This window comes from Eutrigla gurnardus (assembly GCF_963514095.1).
Source record: "Eutrigla gurnardus genome assembly, chromosome: 1".
In the NCBI taxonomy this organism is placed as follows: Eukaryota; Metazoa; Chordata; class Actinopteri; order Perciformes; family Triglidae; genus Eutrigla; species Eutrigla gurnardus.
Window position 1 is genome coordinate 6,099,542 of NC_139915.1, and position 21,197 is coordinate 6,120,738.

The window sequence follows — 21,197 nt, forward strand, 5'->3', positions numbered from 1 at the left end:
GACCACCTAGCTAACTTCCGGTGAGGGCTTTAAAAAATAAAGCCGCCCAGGTCATCTCCAAGCAAGTAGCCATACGAGACATCGGTCACCCATGAATTTATATATTGCTTCTGAATATAAGCATAGCTACTCATATTTGCATTCTGCGTTTGGAGCTAAGATTTATTTATTTTTTGGTTAAATCTCTGGAATAGATTTCGCCTGAAGCGTTTAATTTTGCAGTAATGGAGTACCAACGCTAGGGGGCAGTAACGTGTACTCTACACTGATCTCGGCTGATCGCTGCAGTACACCGTTTGACCAAACCGGTCAGCAACGTAAACAGACTTTCCATTTATGTGATGCGGATCTGTTACAGGTAAGTGTCAGCTACTAGCATATATGTTTTAACAACCTGCTTCAGCTTGGTTATGGGCTAACAGTGGACTTCTGCGTATGCACTAGCTGTATATCGTTAGCTAGACGTTTGCTAACTGTCCATTGCTAGCAGAGCAGCTAGCTAGAACTCCCAAACTGATGTCCACCAAATTCACTTCAGCCGGCTGTCTGTTGACAGTTTCCTCACTGTTAGGAAGACACACGCACGACGAAATTCGGCGTGTGTTCGGGATACATGAAGTGAAAGTAACCTGTAAACCAGTTCAGTAAACTTTGTACTAAACATGTAAAACATGATACAGTTCAACTCTGTGAATTATTGACAAACCCATTGGTGAAATGATTAACTTGTATTCTTAACCGTTTTAAATTTGAATGGTTTAGGAAATGACACACTGTATATTACAAGTCAAGTAATCTATTTTAAACAAGTCACACCTCCTTAAGATATAACATTCATAATATCCACCCTTATACATGGATATCACTAAGAAAATAAGAAAAATAAAGGAAGAAAACTGAAAAAAAATCTAGCTATGAGTGTACTTCTATTATTAACTAGGAATTCTCCATTTCCTCCTGTTATAAAGCATCTCATCCTTGTCCCCCTGGTCAAAGGCTAGCATAACTATTCTGCAGCTGTCCTTGTAGAAGGGTGACCATCATAAATATATAAATACATATATTGATCTTACGTTTCAGCCCAGACCATTGGGAAATCTGATGCGACTGTCGTCAGCATGGCCTCCTCAGCCTCCAGCTTCGCTCCTCCAAAACTGTCCGGGTTCATCCTCACAGAGCGGCTGGGCAGCGGTACCTATGCTACAGTCTACAAAGCCTACAGAAAGGTGAGTTTGTGGAGGAGTCAGGAGGGAAAATCGTTCCCAAAATACTATCTACTGGCTAAAAGTCATGTGGCACCACTGGACGGCACCTATATTTGAAGGCCAGGCTGGTTTTTCATGTTAAATGTGAATGTGAAGCTTCGTCCTCGACTGTGACGTTGCAGGGGGACAGTCGAGAGGTGGTGGCAGTGAAGGTGGTCGGGAAGAAGACTCTAAACAGGGCATCTACAGAAAACCTGCTCACAGAGATTGAAATCCTCAAGACGATGAGTCACCCTCACATAGTCCAGCTTAAAGACTTTCAGGTAAAATCATTTGTGTTTTTAGCTCGTTCAAGGGATCCAGTGGGATTTATTTTAAAGTCAGTTCATAAGAGCTATTGTCTGGTTATTTAAACAATGATTGTCATCTATCCATGCAAGCTGAATGTTGACTTAGAATCATTAGAAAGCACCGCAGTAAGATATCACTCTCCCAGTGGAGATGGTTTCAAATTGAGCGTCCAAAGAAATACGAATCTTTACCATTGACATCTTTCCCTGGTTGAATTCTTCTTTCACCAGTGGGATGCTGACAATATTTATCTGATCATGGAGTGGTGCTCCGGTGGGGATCTGTCCCGCTTCATACGCAGTCGCAGGATTTTACCTGAGAGGGTGGCCCGGCGCTTCCTGCAACAGATAGGTGGGTCGTACGTTTTTAACAGATCACACCAGTGTTGGTTCCATGTCAACAGCTTCTTTAAGCAACCGTTATGATTGTGTGTGTGTGTGTGCGTGTGCGTGTGTGAACAGCCTGTGCCCTCCAGTTTCTTCATGAGCGTAACATCTCACACCTGGACTTGAAACCTCAGAACATTCTGCTGTGCGGCTCGGTCCTAAAACTAGCAGGTGATCTCATGCCCACTCACACAGGCAAATAATCAAGTAAACACAATTTGATTCACAGGAGATTGAGATAAATCTCAGTAATGTGCCAGACACCAGAAGAGTTGGAATCTAAGGACGGGACGATATAGGATTTTATCATCAATTTTAACTTTGCTTTGACCCCTTTGTGTATTTTGCATAACAAATACTGCAGTTGAAGGGGGCTTTTATCCACTGGAACTTGTCCCACTAACACACCGATGTGCTCTCAGATTTTGGTTTTGCCCAGTACATGTCTCCGTGGGACGAGCAGAGCGTCCTGAGAGGTTCTCCTCTTTACATGGCTCCTGAGATGGTGTGCCGACGCCAGTACGACTCCAGGGTGGACCTCTGGTCAGTCGGGGTTATTCTCTATGGTGAGTGCTGTGGTTCACCGTTTTGTCTCTTTTCGCATTAGGAATACACTTAAAAATGAATCGCACACCGCTTCAGAGAATCTGTTAATTGTAATGCTGTGTCATTACCGGTATATATTCAGATGACCTGCAGATTATTTTATTGGAACAGTCCACTCAACATTGGTTTTGTGTCAACAGAGGCACTGTTTGGGCGAGCACCATTTGCATCACGGTCATACGCCGAATTGGAGGAGAAGATCCGGAGTAACCAACCTATTGAGGCAAGTTTGGGGCAATAAATGAGTTTCTAATCAGTGCTTTGCTTGACTGAGACACTCATCAATCCTGCTTTAATATGTGGGGGGGGGGGGGGGGGAACTGGTTAGACTGAATAGGTTTGAACAGTGATTCTCAGTCCATAGTATGTTCAGCTCATTCATATCAAACAATGCTAACCCTACTCTAACCTTCTGTTTTTTAAAATATATCAAAAGTCAGTGCACAATGTCCTGTATATATTTATTTTCAAGTTACAGTAACTCTGTTGGGGTCTAACTGGCTGTTTTTATAGAAATCAAATGATCCAAACCAGGACATCACCTTGGAATTAGGGAACTAAAAAAAAAAACATGAAGTAGTCTTTTAATGGCTGAAGTCACATCTGTTAGTATTTCATCCATGAAATTACATTTTGATTCAAGTGCTAGGTTTATTTATATTATTAATCCAATTTTAAAAACACATTTTCCCTCATTAGTTTGTTTTCTCACTGCATTTGTGAAGTTCCACCGTTGAACCACTAGATGGCACACGTTCACCCTGCTCCAGAGGACTAGCAGCTGAAACAAAGACTCATGTCCAACCTGAGATGCAAGTGAAGAAACTTATTTTGTTTGTAAAAAAAAAAGGCCTATAGAATATTTTCAATTATGAACCGCTTAAAACCACAACATTCTGGTGTTTTATCTAAAAATTTAATTAATCTTATATGTGTAAAAAAACACCTGTTAATGTTTGAAAATGCTTTTTAGGGGACATTTTTTTAAAATTAAAACATAACCTTTTCCTGGCGATTATTAGGTCTTTGCAGATTTACCAGCACAAATAAACCAAATGTTAATTACCATTGTGAAAAATTACTGTACTTTTAATGATGAAGGGCTTTCAAAAGACTTCAACTCTTGTGTCAGACGTTAGGCTTGAGCTTAATGGGTGCATTGGCATGGCCCATTACCCAGGGATTCACATAAAGTTTTAAGGTCATCTTTTGATAAAAGAAAAACCCACAAAAAAAAAACGGCCATGTGAGACGAGAAGGTCTCTGGCAACAATCTGCTGTCCTTTTCCCTGGGATTGTCCTGAGGATTGAGTACAAAATAATAAGGTCATGTTTTGTGCATCAGCTCCCTCCGGGGGCCAGGGTATCCAAGGACTGCAGAGACCTTCTGCTACGGCTGCTGGAGAGAAATCCGGACACCCGGATCACCTTCGCGGAGTTCTTCACCCACCCATTCGTGGATATGGAGCACATGCCGAGTGCAGAGAGCCTGGTGAAAGCGGTGAGGGAATGCGAAGAAAGGGAACTACATGCTGGCATGTGTATGTCTGCTCTAGATGACCGTGAATAATGTGTGTAAATGAGCGAGCACATGTGCACGTAGGATTGCACTCATGCCTGTCCCACATGTGCCGTCACGCATGACTCTTCATGCATGCATGCATAAGCAGTGGAGGGTCGTGGCGGTGACGCCAGTTCCTATTTCCTCTTTTCAGAAAAAGCTGGTCCTGCAGGCCGTTCAGAAGGACCAGGAGGGGGAGAGGTCCGCTGCTCTCTCTCTGTACTGCAGTGCCCTCGAGCACTTTGTCCCCTCTATTCACTGTAAGCAACAGCGTCAACAACGCACCACCTTTGTTCCACCACAATAAAGCAGCAAAGTAAATGCACTGAATATAAAACCTAAACATCTCATCTCTACGTTCCCCCCCCCCTAGACGAGACAGACCGCCAACGTAAAGATGCCCTCAGGCAGAAGGTAGGCCTGAAAACACCCCCCAGCATTCACATTTTGATTACTTTCTATTTTCAATTGGTGTTTTATTTTTCTACACTCCAGTGACTTTCACTTGGAACCCATTCTCTTCTATAAATACCATATGGTGTCTATTAAGTTGAGTCAATGTAAGAGGACTTCCTGCAGGTCAGCCAGTATGTGTCCAGAGCCGAGGAGCTGAAAGCCCTGGTGGCCTCAGACAACAGACTGAGCTTTGAGGAGGCCCGGACCTCCAGGGATGTCCTCCGAGGTAACGCACACATCTCAGTGCCGAGGCATCTTTAAAAAATGTGCTATATTACATTAAAACTGCTGGATAACGAAGATGTTTGACCTTTTCTAATGATTATTTGATTAGTGCTGCGAGGAAAATTTAAATCGTCTTTTACCCTGCCCAGAGGTCATAGGTCAGGGTCACCTACAGAATGCCCCAAAATCATTCTTATGAAATCTTTAAAGAAATCAAAGTCCACAATGCTGGAGTCTAAAGATTCTGCAGAGGCATGCTGATTACAAAGTGTTGCATATTTTCTATCAGAAAGCAGTGATAGTGTGTTTAGACCGATGTACGCTCGGACTCAAAAGTGTTTTCTTTTTACTCCAGAAATGTCTCGAGACAAACCGCGACTGCTGGCTGCTCTGGAGAGGGCATCTGCTGCCATTGCTCAGGTTAGAAGGAGGTGGTGCAGGATGATGCTGTAGAGATACACACAAAGGCAGGGTGAAGCAATACAACCACAAAAAAAAACCTAAGCCACTCCCCTTTTACAGATTGCTTTCCAAACCACATCTATTAGGATCCCTGGCAAACCAAAAACCTCTGTTTTGCTGACATTGTGTTATTTTTTTTTATTTTTTTTTACGTGTGTCTCAGCCGTTTACTGCCTATTTTCATTCAAAGTGGACAATAATGTATAAACAAATGTTGCAGTGGTAACAAACTGAAATAGCTGAACTGTGCCAGTACCAGGGTGGCCCAAGCGTCTATGAATTTTCCCCTAATTTTCAATGTTCCATCCTAGGAGGAGAGTGGATCGGATGCTCACGAGACCCTGGACGTGTACCAACAGTGTTTAGGAGAACTACTGTTGGCGCTAGCAGGTACATAAACTCCTTTATTTCTAAACAAGATTGGGGTTGTTTTCCCCCCACAATTACTGCTGTTGGCCACTAAGCCACTCCAATGGAGCCAAGATGTAAGTGCCTTGCTCGAGGACACTTTAGCAGCAGTTGATGACGAGAAACAAATCGAAACCACATGGCGGTGCCACATCTGATACTTCTTCTGCGTTCAGAGACGTCGTGGCACACGTTTGTTATTAGAGGAACAGAGTAAGAGAGACTTGGAGTCCTTTTCAAAGGCAGATAGGCACCTAAAGTGATGGAGAGTGCATGAGCAGACTATGAGGGAAATGAATTTAAGAGTCAAGAAGTGGCTGGAACAAAGAAAGTGATACTGAATGGCTGGAAAAGAGAGACAAAAACAACTTGGAGAGACATTAAAGACGTAGAGATGCTTAACTGGAAACGGAGAGAGTGAGACAAACGGAGAGACTTTTAACAGAGATGGATCCAGAAAGTGTTTGAGATGGAAAATAACTTGGAGGAGGACATGATTTAGAAAGTGTAAAAGACAAACTGACAGAGAGGGGGGACAAGAGGCCGAGTGAAGCTATAGACTTGGAGAGAGACGGGGACGCTTAATAGGCGACAGACAGAGACTCTCTCGCTGTGGCCTGGCGTCCATTAGGCCGGGGCTCATGAGCTCATCTGGAAGATCGGCCTAATGGAAGAGGTGGAATAGAGTGATCCAGATGTGGCTTTGAGCTGGGATGAGACCCGGTGCCAGCACCCTGTGTGTGGTATATGAGCCCTGCCATCTGCTTCCCATTCAGGCAGCACACTTCATTTCTTTGTCTTCTAGCTATTGGAGGTTCATCAAGACTTCAGGACTTGAGTTGATAACCTTGTCAGTGCTACGACCTTGTCTCGTCAGTGGATCAGTAATAGATGATATGAGACTAATCCCATGCCATCCTTACCAGCGTCAGGGAGCCTTGTTGTTTGGCCCAGCAGATACCACCAGGGGGGATTGTGGGTTCTTTGTTTGGCTAAGAGCTCTTTGTTGAGCAGCTTCCCAACATGCCTTGCCACCAGCGAGTTCTCCCCTCTCTCTGTCACTCTCCCCTCCAGGAGGACTGAGTGTGAAAACACCAGCTCACATTAGAATCCACCTCTGAGCCTCTTGTCTACACGCTACCGAAATCTTCTCATTCTCTCCTCATTCTCTCTATCTTTTTTTCCTCCTCCTCTCTCGGGGAGCTAGCCGAGCCCCAGGGCCGCCGGAGAGAGCTGCTCCACAGCGAGGTGAGTAGGAGAGCAGCGGCTTCTGGTTGAGAGCTCACGGTAGGAACAACTGCCGTCATCGAGCCCTCGGCTGATCCCCTAGCACAGGAGACGCTCCATTACATGACCCATGAGTCACATGTGCATGTTTTCTTGTGGTAAAGGCCAATTCCTGTAATCCGTCGTCGATATTGTCATTTTATGCTACGTACACATACACATCACTGTCCGCTTGATAATTGGACACTTAATGCAGCTACAATCATTTCTTTGACCACAAAAAATGTGTGGAAACCAAGACTGTTATCACCCAACTCTGCAGTTCCCCTCGACTCTACAAAGTTTTATAATGTTTATCAGCTCACTGGTTTGGTTTTTACGACCCACAACTTTACTGTTTTTGGTTGCTGCTTTCATTATCGTTGTGTTTGGCCGCAACAGGCAGATTTTATCAGCGAAATGGCTCTACCAAGCAACCATACTCTACCTGCCCAGCAGCAAACAGCGACAAAGTTACCGACGAGCTGGTAGTTAGCTAAGATATTTCCCTCAGGCGTTGGTGGAAACCAAGAAAAAGAGCTGAAAAGAGAGGGAGCAGCTGAATATTACATTCATCAGACTAGAAATGCAACTCCAAATGAGTCCTAATGTTGCTCTGTATCTGCTGGATGTGCAAATAAGCAACTCTTTGCTAACAGGTTTACCATATAAGGTAATATTATGTCAGCGTTGCGTTTACAGCTTGTTTCTTCTGCCCCCAAGTGGCCAAAAACATGCAAGATGCTTGCTAATTGTCACCATCTTTAATAATCATCCTAATTTAATAAAAGTTGAGGAGTAAATTATTTTTTGTTTGTTTGGATAGCAAATTGGCTTTAGTGTTCCACTCAGTGAATTAAATAAATGATAGTTATAATTATCCATTTTAATTAAAAAGCAAAACGCCATTTGTTTTTTTCAGCAATAAAAAGACCTTTACTGTAGGCTACACAAACGACCTACACACACCAACCTACACATGCTTGAAAACTCTAAATGTTGGTGGTCCAGTAGTTTTCCTGGCTTTAACTGTCAGGAATCAAAACCATGAGCTGTAGCATTAATATCATAGTTCGACAAACACAGACTTGTGCATGTGTGCCATTAATCCTCCCAAAGCCCTGTGTTTTTGTGCATTGTTTAGGCAGTAACTGAGACAACAACAGACACCAGTATTTCACCAGCAACCCCCAGATGGGTGATGGGGGTTTGAGTGGGCCTCATAGATCTCCCTATTTGAAGTTTTATGGGTGCTTTTCTTAAGTAAATTCAGATGCGGGTGTGATAATCTAACACAGCATCAGGGAGGCGCGGGCGGGGGGATTGAATAGAAAGCACGTGTGTTATGTGAGAACCCAAAAGAAGCAGCACATGCTGCCATGACTGGCCTCCGTGTGCATTCCTATCTACTGTCGAGCACACTTTAGCCTTTCAAAGCTGGAGTTCAATATCCCAAATTCTCATATGAGAGCCATAGCTTTGATCTATACAGTGTATGTTGACATAGCGTCATAATGGCTCAACATACGTGAGGTCTTGTTGTTCTGTGGCCTGTGTTTTAGCAGATGGACCTTACATTTCTGCAAGTTATCAGTTTGTCCCCTGGACTATCCGCAATCCCAAGTAGATGTTCTCCACATTTATTGTACTTGGTGATTAAAGGGATTGTGATTAAAGTGCTGTGGCTACATAAGGTTGGGGTCAGGGCTGAGTACCAAAAACCTGTGGTCGGAATGATTATTTACCGCAACAGATTGGTGTTTTAAAGGGACATTATGGATCAGTTTAGGTCCCTGTGATCGTGGCCCTTAGATGTGACTGCACTACCCAGCGGGGCTTTCCTTATACTGTGACATAGTGGTGATGGAGCTAGGTATGAGGTGCAGCCAAGGTCCTCCGTGATCACCAGAGGACCGATTACCACAGTAAAGAGCACCCTCAAGCATATGACGACGGCAATTACTACTCGCATATGTGTCCCATATGAAATGGTTTAAAAAAAATAACAGAACACGAAGCAGCGCTGATCACTTAAATATGCATTTGACATGCTGTTTATGTCCCCATGCATCTTAAAGTTGTGTTTCCTGCTGCACCGCGCTGCTGCCGATGATGGTAAACGAGCACAGCTCCAAAAATGTATCTGGTAATCAAAAAGATAGAGTTTTTTTTTTATATGGAATCATCATCTGACTATACTATACATCAAATGACCATGCCAAAATGAAAAAAGAGAGAGTGTACAGCCACTAGCGGCTCTATGCAGCTGCACGCGGGCACAGCTGTACTTTGATCTAAATGCTAATGTCAGCATGCTAACATGCTCACAATGACAACATGCTGATGCTTAGCAGATTCAAGCTTTACCCTGTTCATCATCCTACGTTAGAGTTGCTAATTGGTACTTTCTTACAACGTTAAACGTTAATGAGCAAACACCTGCAAAATTAATGACATTCCCATCAGACATAGGAGCAAATTAAAATCGACTTGATGGCTCTAGATGAAAAAACAAATTTTACCACAATTCTTCCAATTGAGACATTTCACTTAAAGTTTGAGTAGGTGATTCTATTCAGAAACTATTATTATACTATTATACTATAATAAACATATTACTTGAAATCCTCTTAACATAACGATAGCCATCAATAAATGAAATGCTCTGACATAAAAACATTTATAAAATGTCCTCTGTGGCCGTGGCAGGACCGTAAAAACCCTGTCCAATCGAAAAAGTAGGCCAGAGAAAATAATTGGACGGACTGTCTGTCTGTTAATGCTTCTGCCAATCTCTTGATCACTCGTTTAGCGTTCTGGGGGAGTGGCTTTGAACAGGGGCGGGACTTTATTCGGTGCGCAAATGCGTTTCAAATGACCCACTCTACCTTTAAGAAACAGCCTAAAAACAAAAAAAGTGTCACCTGCTGGAAGTGCCAGAGAAATTTTATTGGATTTGAAGGATTTATCATGAATGTCTGCATTATGTTATGACAATCCATCCAATAGTTGTTGAGATCCATCACTAGAGCCAAATATCATCAGTAGGACACATATTACCAATATATATGAAAGCATGAGTGAACTCCTGCGATATTAATTGGAACGTTATGTCTCTCACCAGATTAAAAACCTCATGACCAGAGCTGAGTACCTTAAAAAGCATATCAAGGTAAGCATGAACTCCTTTTGATATATTCAGACTGTATTAATAAATCAGCACACAATATGGTTGATTTTAAACAGAGATTGAGATTTTTGGATCCAGCTATACCTGTGTTTAATGGTTGGTTGTCTTTGGTTTATGAGTGTTGGCTGATTATGTGTTCACTTATCAGATGCAGGAGACTCAGAGCGACGTGTCTCTGGATCGAGAACCTCTCGCCGACTCTGTCAGAACCTGTGAGTTTCACTCCTGTGTTGGATGAGCTGCTGATGAGTGACTATATGGAGGTTTTGGTATGGTGAGGTGGTGGTCAGGGGAGGAATGGCCACCTATCGTTGCAAGAGAACGTCCTTTCATTGAAGGTTTTTCCAGTAGTAAAATATGAGCCATTCTCTTGCTGTGCTGGCCACCCCGCAGACTGTCTGGCTCTTTGATTTCATTTCAGTGCAGCCCTGGGCTGCTCTGTCCTCTGCCCTCTTGTAAAGCCTACCTTGTGAAAGTGCTGGCAAGAGTTACTATCCGAGCACACACCAGAAAGCACGGCACGCATGAACGCTTCACTCCTTTCACAGACTCGCATGCAGATTTGCTTTATATGTATGTTAGTGTTCATTCAATACAAATACAAACAATGTAACATTTAAAAACGTTAACAATATAAAACAAACATTGCAACATTTCATGTCCGAACCCTTAGGAACAAACTGCTATCGATATCCGTTTAAAGCAACGAATCTTTGATATAAGTTACGTTTACGTGAACTTCTAAAGCTGTAACCTATACACAGCCTAATTCCCCGTATTTTCTGGATGGGATCTTCCTGGATGGGTAGTGGATACTAAAAGCCCTGACAATATCCTGTTCTCAGTAAGACATTCCTGGGGAATTATGAATTTAAAAAAAAATGGGGGTGGGGGAAGGGCACCAATCCGTCTGGCCAAGTTTCATGAATAACGTGGCATCTTATTCTGCTGCTGTTATTTTAATAAAAACCACACCACAGTCAGCCGTACTAGCTGGCGCTGAGCCAAAGGCAGCTGTACTACAGAGGGTCGCAGCAACGCCCAAGTCTGGCTGGTGACCTTAGACTACACCAAAAACAAGCGGCACATTTTTGCTGAGAACCATACCACTGTACCCCTCAGACAATGTGAGCTGTTACGATGCATACATTTACAATGTCCCCCTGAACACTCACAGGACATTTTAAGGGCCTGAGGTATCAGAATTCTAGGTATATCCATGGCTAGTAAAGTGTAATGCTTATACTCAACTTGGTGATTAAAGTAGAAGTAGACAGGATAGGTTGAGAGACAGGAGGATGAGGAAAAGGTCAATAAAAAACATTTTATCACATAGACAATGAAGCTGGAAATGATCATGAATGACTGTTATTTAACAATGTTGACCACATTTAGTCCAAAACAGACTTGGAAAATGTTCCTGTGTGTAACCTCCGGGTCTGTGAAGTGAAGCCAAGGCTTAAGTGCCTCAAACTTGCATTATCTCTACTGGCCAACAGGGGGCAACTCCTCTGGTTGCAGAAATAATAGATTTTTTTATCTAAGTAAACGTGAGTTTATGGTCTCAATAGCTAACTTCAAGTCTTCTTCAATACAACTTGATGTTCATTTGGTAAATTATGGTCCATTTAGAGTCAAAGGGTATGTCATATTCACCTAGCCCCACCCTCTCATGTCACCTCTGGTTGCAAAAAGACAGCCAAAGACCAAACTCCAGGCTTTAGAGCAGAAGCCAACAAACCAATGGCCGCCACGACTACGTCCACGTCTATGATATAATCCTGATGGCAGCAACATACAGGTCACTTTGGTCGATGACTGATGTGGTTACTGATCCCACAGAGTTGTCACAGCTTTAGTACTAAAATGCCGTGGTACATTTGAATTGGAACTGTGTTGTAATCCTAACACACATCAATCATTTCTGTTTTCTCAGCTTGCTGTTTGCAGTGAGCTGGACGGCCATCGCGTGGACTCGGCTTGGAAGCGCTGCGGAGCGTCAGACTGCCTGTCAGCGTTCACGTTGCACACAGAGCCTTCACCTGACCAGGTTTCTGTTGGGGCCAAGTCAAAGCTGCATCACACCTCACCCTAACCAACTCCGAGCGCTGTGCGGGTGGGATATTACGGTTGCCAGCCAAATGTCAGTGTTTTGCTTTATACTGGAAAGTTGAAGATTTGGCAAGTTGAGAGCTTGTGTTTATTCTTTTTTTTTTTTTCAAGGGGAGGAAAATACTGAAAGTAGCTGTTGGATTTTGGATTTGCACACTGGTGAATGTGAAAGTTGGTTCCCTGCTTTTTACACGCTGTTGTTGCACTGCTCGACCTCAAACCCCTCCTCCCCGACGCCCCATTGATATGTAAATGCTGGACAGCTTGTGTGACAATAGCACACTGTCATGGTAAACGAGTTAAACGGAGACGGTTGCATTTATTGTGGCGCCAAAACATTCGGCGGTATTCGCAGCACACCTCAAAACTGTGAAGAACCCGAAAATACACTCACATGGGAACTGCGACTTTAAGAAGTATCACATCAGTTTGGGACTGTAGCATTAAGAATATAATATCGAAGCCTCTGCAAACATGCACATACTCCCTCACCCTCCCTTTGCCACTGCCTTTACTGTGGGTGAACCACAGGCTCACCATGCTCTCCCCACTGATGGAGCCCTCTCCACCACTATGAGGGGAAAACTGGAGAGGTGCGGCCTCTGCCTTATTTACACTAGACTACATTTTCTTAGGTTTGGCACCGGCTGGGTATTTGAGGGATACAGTGAGTAGAAAAGCCTTCATAACTAGGCCTCTGTGAAACAGTGAAAACGCTTAACAGTCGGATGAAACGCTCGCTGTTGTAGGTCTTCACATGCTGTTTTCCATTTCAGTCACGTAAAGTGCTTGTATATCCAAAAAGGAGCTTTACTTTATGAGTATAATTGTTCTGAAGCTACTGGATGAAATATGTGAAAAAAAAGAGTCAAAGGAGAAACCCATAAACAAGTCCACACTGCTGTGTTGTTTTATTTTGTATTTGAATGTTTATACAGCTGTGGTTTTATATTGTATGTATTTATTAAATTAAAATCAACGGGAAAATAAAAACGGCAATCTCTGAAACCTCTCTCTCGGCTGTGTAACTTTTTTGGCGGCGTTCTGTCACGGCCAACGCTCGTCTTTCAGAACCTATGGAAAGATTTATGTGCTGCCGTGGGAGCAGCAGTGCTGGTCTCTCGCCATCACCATCATCTGGAAGGCAGCTCTGCAGAAACAGCTGGCTCATGTCCACAAGGGGAGGAGACAGGCAAAGTAAGGACATTTGATAATTATATGATTCATGTGGAGGTCTGGAACACTACTGAAAATCTGCAGATCTCAAGAACTATGGAAATTACATAAAAGTTTTACTTCCAGTATATAATCTTTTGTCCTTGTATTGGCCCCGTCTCTTCAACATTATTTTGACTACTACGCCAGTTGCACTTACTACTGGTTGCTCATAATTAGCCGATAATGGTGCGGTTTCTGAAGACCAAAACCAAATTAACCATTATAGAAAGATGGAGCAACACTGGATTAGAGTCACCAAGACCAATGTTTGGATTTAAAGGTGTACTCCACCAATTTAACACAACATGATCAGTTGACTTGTCATGCCTGATCTTACTCAACCTGTGAAAACAATTAGAAGGTTCCCTGTGTAAATACAGAAAAGAAAATAATCCAGTATTATTATGTATTTAAAGGAGCTAAATATGGAAATGGAAGCATGCATTATGGCTCACAACATGGTGAACGGCTGAAGTGGCGGCTTGCAGCTAACGGTGCTAACCAGTGGGGCACGCTCACATAAACTAGCATGCACTAAAAGCAAATGTGTTACACAAACAACAATACACTTGTTGTTTGGACTAAGCAGATAAAGAGAGAGAGAGTTGAAATGTATCAGTATCAGCCTAGTTAATCATTTAAACCGCTGTCTCTGTCTAGCTAGCTTACTAGCTAGTGACTAGTACGCTAGCTGGCTTACTAGCTATTGCCAAATTGATGGTTCCCTGATTTTATTTTATTTTTTCTTTTGTAATACTTCATGGTTAAACATGCAATGTGGACCTGTGTATATGGATCCCGGCAGATCGGCTTGATCTCAACTAACAGTTCCAAAAACATCAGAGTAAATTGCAAAATGCGTTATTTGGGGCCAAAGCATAAGGTGAATCTAAGGCCTCTGAACTCCCTTTATATAGAAACTTTAACAGAAGCCTCAGTTGCAAACTGAAGGAGTTGGACAGACGTGGGTGGTAACCAGGTCGGGGCTGTACTGAAACATGAAATGTAGTTGCTTTATGGGAAATGTAGGAGCCTGTGTTTTTGGAGCTTGACCCACACTAGACATCAGGATAGCTCTGCTTCTGCTGCTTTGATTTTCACCATTCCCCTTCCGTTTCTTGTGAGTCACTGAACTTTATAGAAGTGCAGTACTAACCCTTTTTGGAGGCTTTTTTTGCAAAACAGTGACTCAAACAACACTAAAATCTTGAGGAAAAGAATCAACGAATAGCTAAGAAATATTGCTGAAAGAGTATGTCTAGTTTTCCTACAAGCAGTGAAATGCAGCATGTTAATGTTGGTGCCTGAGGTTTAACAAGTGGTTTTCAGATGTGCCCAGGACTCACAGTAATGTTTGTTTTCTGCCCTACCAGCTGGTTAATCACATTCACCTGGCATGCCAGGTGCAAATCACTCCCATACTGTATGGTTAGAGCAGCATAGCCCCGAGTCCTGGAGCAACAGGGCACTGCGTTCGTGCCGTGGAGGGGGCTCTAATTGGCTCACAGTGCCCATAGTTTTGGCTCAGCTTCATTGCTTTAATCATGACATGAGCATGTTGCTGCCAGGAAAACTTTGAATGCAATTTTGACCCTGGTGCTTGTTATGCTGCTTGATTCTGGGAGTTCTGCCAACTTATACTGCCCCCCGAAAGTGCATAGAATATCGTAAACAGTAATGCAACAAAGAAAAGGAGATTGTGAAATGGAAACCTAAACCTAACCCCCCCAACAATCTCCTCTCCCTAACCGCAACCTACGGCATTGTGGCTGTGATTGGACTCCATTTTGCTGCAGCTCCAGTCCAATACTACTGATTGCCCTTTCCCCTGCTAGGCTCCCACCCTCTGTCTCTCTCTCTGGCTACTGTCGATGGGACAGCGGTCGAGTCACATTGGCATCAATGTCGCCCATGAAGAGGGCTTTCTATGTTCTAGACCTGGAGGAACTGGGCACCCTTGACTCCAGCACCCCCTGCACTGAAAACAGAGAGCAGGTCAGCCATTCACTGAGCCTCGATCCTGGCTATCATGAATGGAACATTGTACCTACGAGAGAGACAAGAGCCTCCCAAATCCCAGGGTCACTCCCACTTTGGAGCGCTGAAGCGAGAGCGGGGGTCGGAGGGGGTTTGTTAGAGAAATGTTGAATAAAGATAATTTAGAAAATGGGCTCCAGCACAGTGCTGCCTCTGTATGCCCCTGTTCCCTCCGCACACACTCAACTCCCCAAGGCTGCTCGGCTTATGTTTGTTTTGATTTTGCTCCCAGAATCGGGGGGGTGGGGGTGTGTTTGAAGGGGGCGGGGTGGTTATGTTGGAGGACTTTTAAGATGCATGGCAATGGTTGAGACACATTGGACCACAGACAATCTAACTAAACGAGAGGGAGTCATGCTATACTGTAGTGGGGGGGCACTTTATTTCTCTCTCTTGCTGTTCTTAAGACACAATAGACGGGAAGTGTTGAGCATTCCCGTGGTTAGCAAAAAAAAGACTCAGGAGAGGCTGTGCAGTAGTCATCTCCAGGCTCCGACGTCTTAAAATTTGCCACCTGTAACTCAAGTAACAAACTTGTAATTACTCATCACAGGGAGGTCTATTTTGTCACATGATCCTGGGGACATCCTGACAAACATGGCTCATAGACACGCATATTTTTTTAAGTGGCAGCAGCTGATGTGTACAAATGATACACCTCTGACTCGATCAGGCCGTCTGTTAAATCAACTACGTGACAGTCGTGTTTTTCTTGTGAGGCAAGGAACAGAAAAGAGCTTGAGGAAAAAGGTGGAAGGCAGCTTTTTCTCTCAGTTCGTTAACTTTTGCCGTTACGCTTTTGTACCTTTTGGACGCGACTGAAGTTACATTTCCAAAGCAGGAGTACACATCACACCTAAATGTTAAATTACTCTTTTACAGTTTGTTAATGACTTGTAAATACCAAAGTAAGTGTGGAACAAGCCCCAAATGGCCGCTTGCTCCGGAACAGTTGGTACGCTAGAGTTTTGGTCATTAGCAAGGGTTGTGAATGTACTGAAAGGTCCTTCTGATACTGACTCAGCTGAATCACTTCTTAATTTACTGTCTCTCTGCCTTTCTCTTCTAGAAATGACGGCAGTGTAATTACTTGAGCTTAAATTGTAAGTAGATTCCTACTTCCTGTGTTTTTGCTCCAATGAGGACGGCTTGCTCAGCGACTAGACACTTAAAATTCCTCACCAGGTTTTGGTTACACTGACCTAATCCCTTAAATATTAGACCGTTAAGAAGGCCACATTTAGGGCTCACTTGGCTGACTTGAGAATGATATTTGCAAACCGTAACCTCAGTTTTGGGTTTTTTTTAGATACTGTATATCACACCTGACAAAGTAGTACAAAGTATTACATGGGGAAGTGTAACCGTACTCAGAGGAAAACCAGTCTTCAAAAACGTAACAGATCTTTTTTTACTTTCTTTCTTCAACACTCTGTGGACCGAACACATCATAACACAACTGTAGCTCATAAACATTTTATTATAAAACTCACCATCCCACATGGAAGACACTGCTCTGAGGTGTTTACTGCCTATGTTCCCACAAGATGAGATGAAAAAAGTCTAAATCACGTCAGGTTGTGTGTGTGTGTGTGTGTGCACAAAATCTGAGCTACGTGTGTGTGTGTGTGTGTGTGTGTTGTATTGTCTCGAATGCGTACAAGTGACCGTGGGCAGACACCGGCTTATTTTACTGCATATAATTGTAAAATATATATATACACATTCTTCATATTCTAGCTTCATAATTTAACATTTAGCAACATTCTTCAAAACTTGATAACACAACAACAAAAAGATTAGTTTTCACACAATTTCAAGTGGCAAATTGTCAGCTTCATTACAGGTGATCAATACTAACACAAATCGTTGTTTTACTTTCCCTTTTTTTTCTTTCTAAACAGCTCAATGTGGAATGAGTGAGACTGAAAGAATGCTGGTTCGAATCTCTGGCTAATAGGGTAACATCAGCCCTATTAGCACATTTATGTGATGGATTGTTCTGAAACAGGGGATTTGTGAACTGAACTCAACCTCTGTCTAAATTACTTCATCTGTATTTCTTTAAAAGCACTTAGTGACTATCCTGCATGTTAAAAAGCGCTCTACATGTAGCTTTTGTTTAGTTTGCGACACTCTTACGCTCCTTAAACACAAAAACAATGAACATACATTCACGTGTTCGCCTCCTGCTCGTGATCTGCAGTGACAGCTGTCAATATTGTGCTGTTGGAGATTCAACAAGGCAGAGAGGACGACCTGCCGTTTGCAGTCCACACAAAATGTACTTAGCTGTGCGGTGAGCTCAAGATTACGTGTTGCAGCAACCTCCGCCCCGATCGGCTTGTTTGAAATGCCCGACACATAACAAAGCGGTGTGGAGGATAAACTCCAGGTATGATATGTAGACACCTTTTCCTTCCTGGCTCGCAGCTTTGAGTGCGAGAGCAGTAATAAAGACGGGGGTCTTTTTAAAGGCGTGAAAGGGGGTAGGCAGAGGAGGAAGAGGGGGGTGGGCCGGTGGGGTCTCAGGAAAAGTTCAATAAAACAATCTCACATGGGGGGAGGGGTCCCAGACAGAGTGCTGGAGAGGCACTTCAGTTAATTTCAGTACTTGATCCCACACCCTTGCCTGTCCTTTGACTGTGCCCACAAATATTTGAAGTGTGGTCGCTGCAACAATGCGGAGGCCCCTGAAATGGAGAGCAGAGCAAACAGAGACTGGATGGGTCCAATGTTTGTCTAAGGTCTTAATAAAGCCACACTCCCAAGTACCATTGAAACCAAACAAACAGGAGCTGTTTAAAGGCGCTCAACTTGGCAACAAAGTCTGGCGTGGTTCACTTCCTCCCGTCATCACCTGGAAGGATTTTAGCCAAGCGAGCACCGTAAGGCCATCGGTGGACAGATTTGAGTGACAAATCCTGAGTGAGATGTGCTCGAAAGGAGGGTTAATATGCCAAATGTACGGTTGTGGAAAGCGTACACAAATCACTACTGTGCTCCCTCGCCGCCCTGCAACTGAAATGAAATGGCAGGGGAGGCCAGCTCCAACTCCAGCTGGACTCCTGGCTCCCCTGAGGGGTCTTTCTCCCCCTCAATACTGCAATTTGAAAAAACAAATGTTTCAAGTAGCCATTGTCTCAGTACAATATCCGTGCTAGAGGGAGAAACAGGAGCGTCACGCCGCCGGACAGCCTCTGGGAAGCAGAGGAATGATCGGTGTACACCTCGTCTCTGTCTCTGTGATCATAGTCCTCGTCCTCATAGATGTCATCCACATCAGGCTGGTCTGATATAACTAAGTGGTCTCCTATGGAGCAAAGTTTGCTCATGTTCTCCTTCACCACTTCACAGAAAGGCCTCTCCACCCCATCACAAACACAGCGGTTCAGCAGCATGCCATTAGGGATGAACAACATCTGCTGAATGGTGGCTTTACACTTGGAGGAGCACTTCCTGCCGTTGAACAGCTGCCCGCAGTATGACAAGTAGGCCGTGAGGGAGGTGTGGCAGTTGCTGTCCTCCTCGCAGCGCTGCCGGGCCTCCATGCACCCTATCCCCCCGGCGTCGCTCGGGTGTCTGCGGGGGAGGCACGGCTCGATGGCGCGCTTGGCGCCCAGGCACTCCAGGTCCTGTGCGCAGTCGCAGGTCTCCAGGTCTGGCCCGCTGCGGGTGTGGTTGAGCCGGATCAGCGCGTTGATGCAGTGGCTCGGACACTGCCTCCTCGTCCCCCTGATGTTCCCCTCACACGCCGCCAAGTATTGGCCGTACGCGAGATCGCACTCGGGCTCCTCGTGGCACCGAAGGAGCGCCTGCCAGCAGATGAGCTGGGCATCTAAGGCCACCAGCACCCATGGGAGAAGTGCCAGGGCGCTGCACCAGCATTTCATGCTTGGATGGAGTTCTAGCTCGGTGACGTGCACTTTCTCCACCAGCACATTCGGATCAGGGTGTAAGCGTCACGCTGGATCTCACACACCGGAGTCCAGAGCTATTCCATACGTCCAAATGCGTTCCCAACTCACCCGAAGAAAACACACTCGGTCCTTTTGGAAAGTGTCGCCGAACTTGCACGCGCGTTAAGTCCGCCTCCCCCTCGCGAGCTTTCCAGCAGTGGAAGTCCGGACCTGACTCAGGGAAATCACCACGCGCGGCTGCAAAGCGGAGAGAAGGAGAAGAGTCATTCCGGGAAGCATGTCCATTCAAAAGTGGGCAACCGCAGTCCGAGCTGCAGCCCGTGTGCGCTCCATGCCACCGGCGCAGATCTGAGGTCGGACACCGAACAAACGCGCCGCGGCGCTATCTCTCTCCGACGTGGACGCGCACTCCGACTCCGCAGTTATTATGGTCCACAACTCAAGTTTGTACACTTGAACTCATCGTTTTCGTGCCGTGTGTCGGGTTGCGACTCCTCTCTCCGCCGCAGCTCGGCCACTCTTAACGTCCATCCACGCATTCCTGTTGTTGTTGTTTTTTTTTCTTAGCCGGACGAGGTTTCTGTCTGTCGCATTCTGTCCCGCTACGTGCGTCTTTGTCCCGCTCCTCGCTGCTACGCTTCACGGTCCGCCGAGCATTTGCCCTCTACACCCCTCCTCCTGTCGAAAAACAGAAAGAAAAGTTTTCACCCCCCCTCTCCCTCTCTCTCTCTCTCTCCCTCTCTCTCTCTCTCTCATTTACAACCCTGGCCACCGATTGGTCGTCATTGAGGAGTCAGCCGTGGGACCCATTTCCAGGCCTCCAGCAGCACAAATCCTCCCCACTACAGGACCAGATAGGCTGGATAAAAAAGAATGTTTACGATATTCCTTGCATTAAACCCAGGACCTGTGTGGTCCCCGCTCCTCTTGTAATAACACAAGTGAAAGAAGAAGAAGAGGAGGGGGGGTGGGGGGTGGGGGGGCTTGCAAAACGCATTCCTTTGCAAGAAGCTCACATCTGCAACTTTGCTGCTCCGGTTTTTTCAGCGCGGAAAAACAAATCTGTTCCTTTTTAGCCGCAAACAGGGGCAGGAGGGAAAACCTCCGCGATAACTGCCCCTGCCGCTGAGAGTTTTCACTCAAAGCTTCTCGCTAATTGCCCCCCCTCCAACCCCCCAACCCCCCAGCCCTGCCTCTCATTCTGCAGGGTTTTTTTAAGCCCCGATTGACAGAAGAGAATGGGAGAGAATAGTATTTTCTGGACCGCTTCACCCCAATTGTGTCCGACTGGCCATGCAGTGGGCCAGTGTCTCCCCGGGGCTGAAGATTGTCCACGCATTGCGGCCGTTCAATAGAAAGGGGTTTCAGCATCAATATATTTTACAGCTACCCCCCTTTCACACCACACTTGAGAACTACCAACATCCCAGGGCCTTTCTGCCATTCACATGGTAACTAACTTGATTCCTTCTCCTTCTGCAGCTTCAGGTCTGCCCCCACTGAGAGGGTCTGTGCCAGTGTTGCACAAGCTCCACTAAACCAGATGGATGGCCAGCCTGAGATCTGTTCCAGGCTACAATATGACAGGTAGCAGCAGGTCAGTATCTGACACATGCTCAGCGTTAGACCTGCATGTGTGTACATTCTCAGAATAACAGAAAATATCTGTAGGAAACACACAGTTGGGTCTAATTCAAGGATACCAGTCTCGTTAGGGGGTTTTATAGCTGTTGCAATACAAACATTCCACCTTCAATTCGACCTCTGCAAAGTTTCTCATGTTCAGTCTGAGGG

General features: G+C 44.8%; 2 protein-coding genes across 2 annotated transcripts; one reads left to right on the forward strand and one right to left on the reverse strand.

Annotated features, from left to right (window-relative positions):
- Positions 1 to 218: 218 nt before the first annotated feature.
- ulk3 (unc-51 like kinase 3) lies at positions 219 to 13,240 on the forward strand. The gene is made up of 17 exons (XM_084016728.1): positions 219 to 358; positions 1,081 to 1,226; positions 1,388 to 1,528; positions 1,787 to 1,907; positions 2,018 to 2,113; positions 2,365 to 2,508; positions 2,689 to 2,771; positions 3,894 to 4,049; positions 4,264 to 4,369; positions 4,483 to 4,523; positions 4,689 to 4,791; positions 5,146 to 5,210; positions 5,564 to 5,642; positions 6,868 to 6,908; positions 10,051 to 10,098; positions 10,265 to 10,328; positions 12,053 to 13,240. The coding sequence occupies exons 2-17, from the start codon at positions 1,119 to 1,121 to the stop codon at positions 12,067 to 12,069; spliced, it is 1,413 nt and encodes a 470-aa protein (XP_083872854.1). The 5' UTR covers positions 219 to 358; positions 1,081 to 1,118; the 3' UTR covers positions 12,070 to 13,240.
- A 3,653-nt stretch (positions 13,241 to 16,893) lies between these two features.
- On the reverse strand, positions 16,894 to 20,065 carry LOC311013760 (growth arrest-specific protein 1). The gene has a single exon (XM_084009943.1). It carries the CDS (start codon positions 19,374 to 19,376, stop codon positions 18,627 to 18,629), a length of 750 nt encoding a protein of 249 aa, XP_083866069.1. The 5' UTR covers positions 19,377 to 20,065; the 3' UTR covers positions 16,894 to 18,626.
- Between the last annotated feature and the right edge of the window lie 1,132 nt (positions 20,066 to 21,197).

Coding starts and splice junctions, on each gene's coding strand:
- ulk3 (XM_084016728.1), top strand. CDS start 1,119: ATGGCCTCCTCAGCCTCCAGCTTCGCTCCTCCAAAACTGTCCGGGTTC. Junction 4,792..5,145: donor CTCCAGGGATGTCCTCCGAG/GTAACGCACACA, acceptor TTTTTACTCCAG/AAATGTCTCGAGACAAACCG. Junction 10,099..10,264: donor ACCTTAAAAAGCATATCAAG/GTAAGCATGAAC, acceptor TTCACTTATCAG/ATGCAGGAGACTCAGAGCGA.
- LOC311013760 (XM_084009943.1), bottom strand. CDS start 19,376: ATGAAATGCTGGTGCAGCGCCCTGGCACTTCTCCCATGGGTGCTGGTG.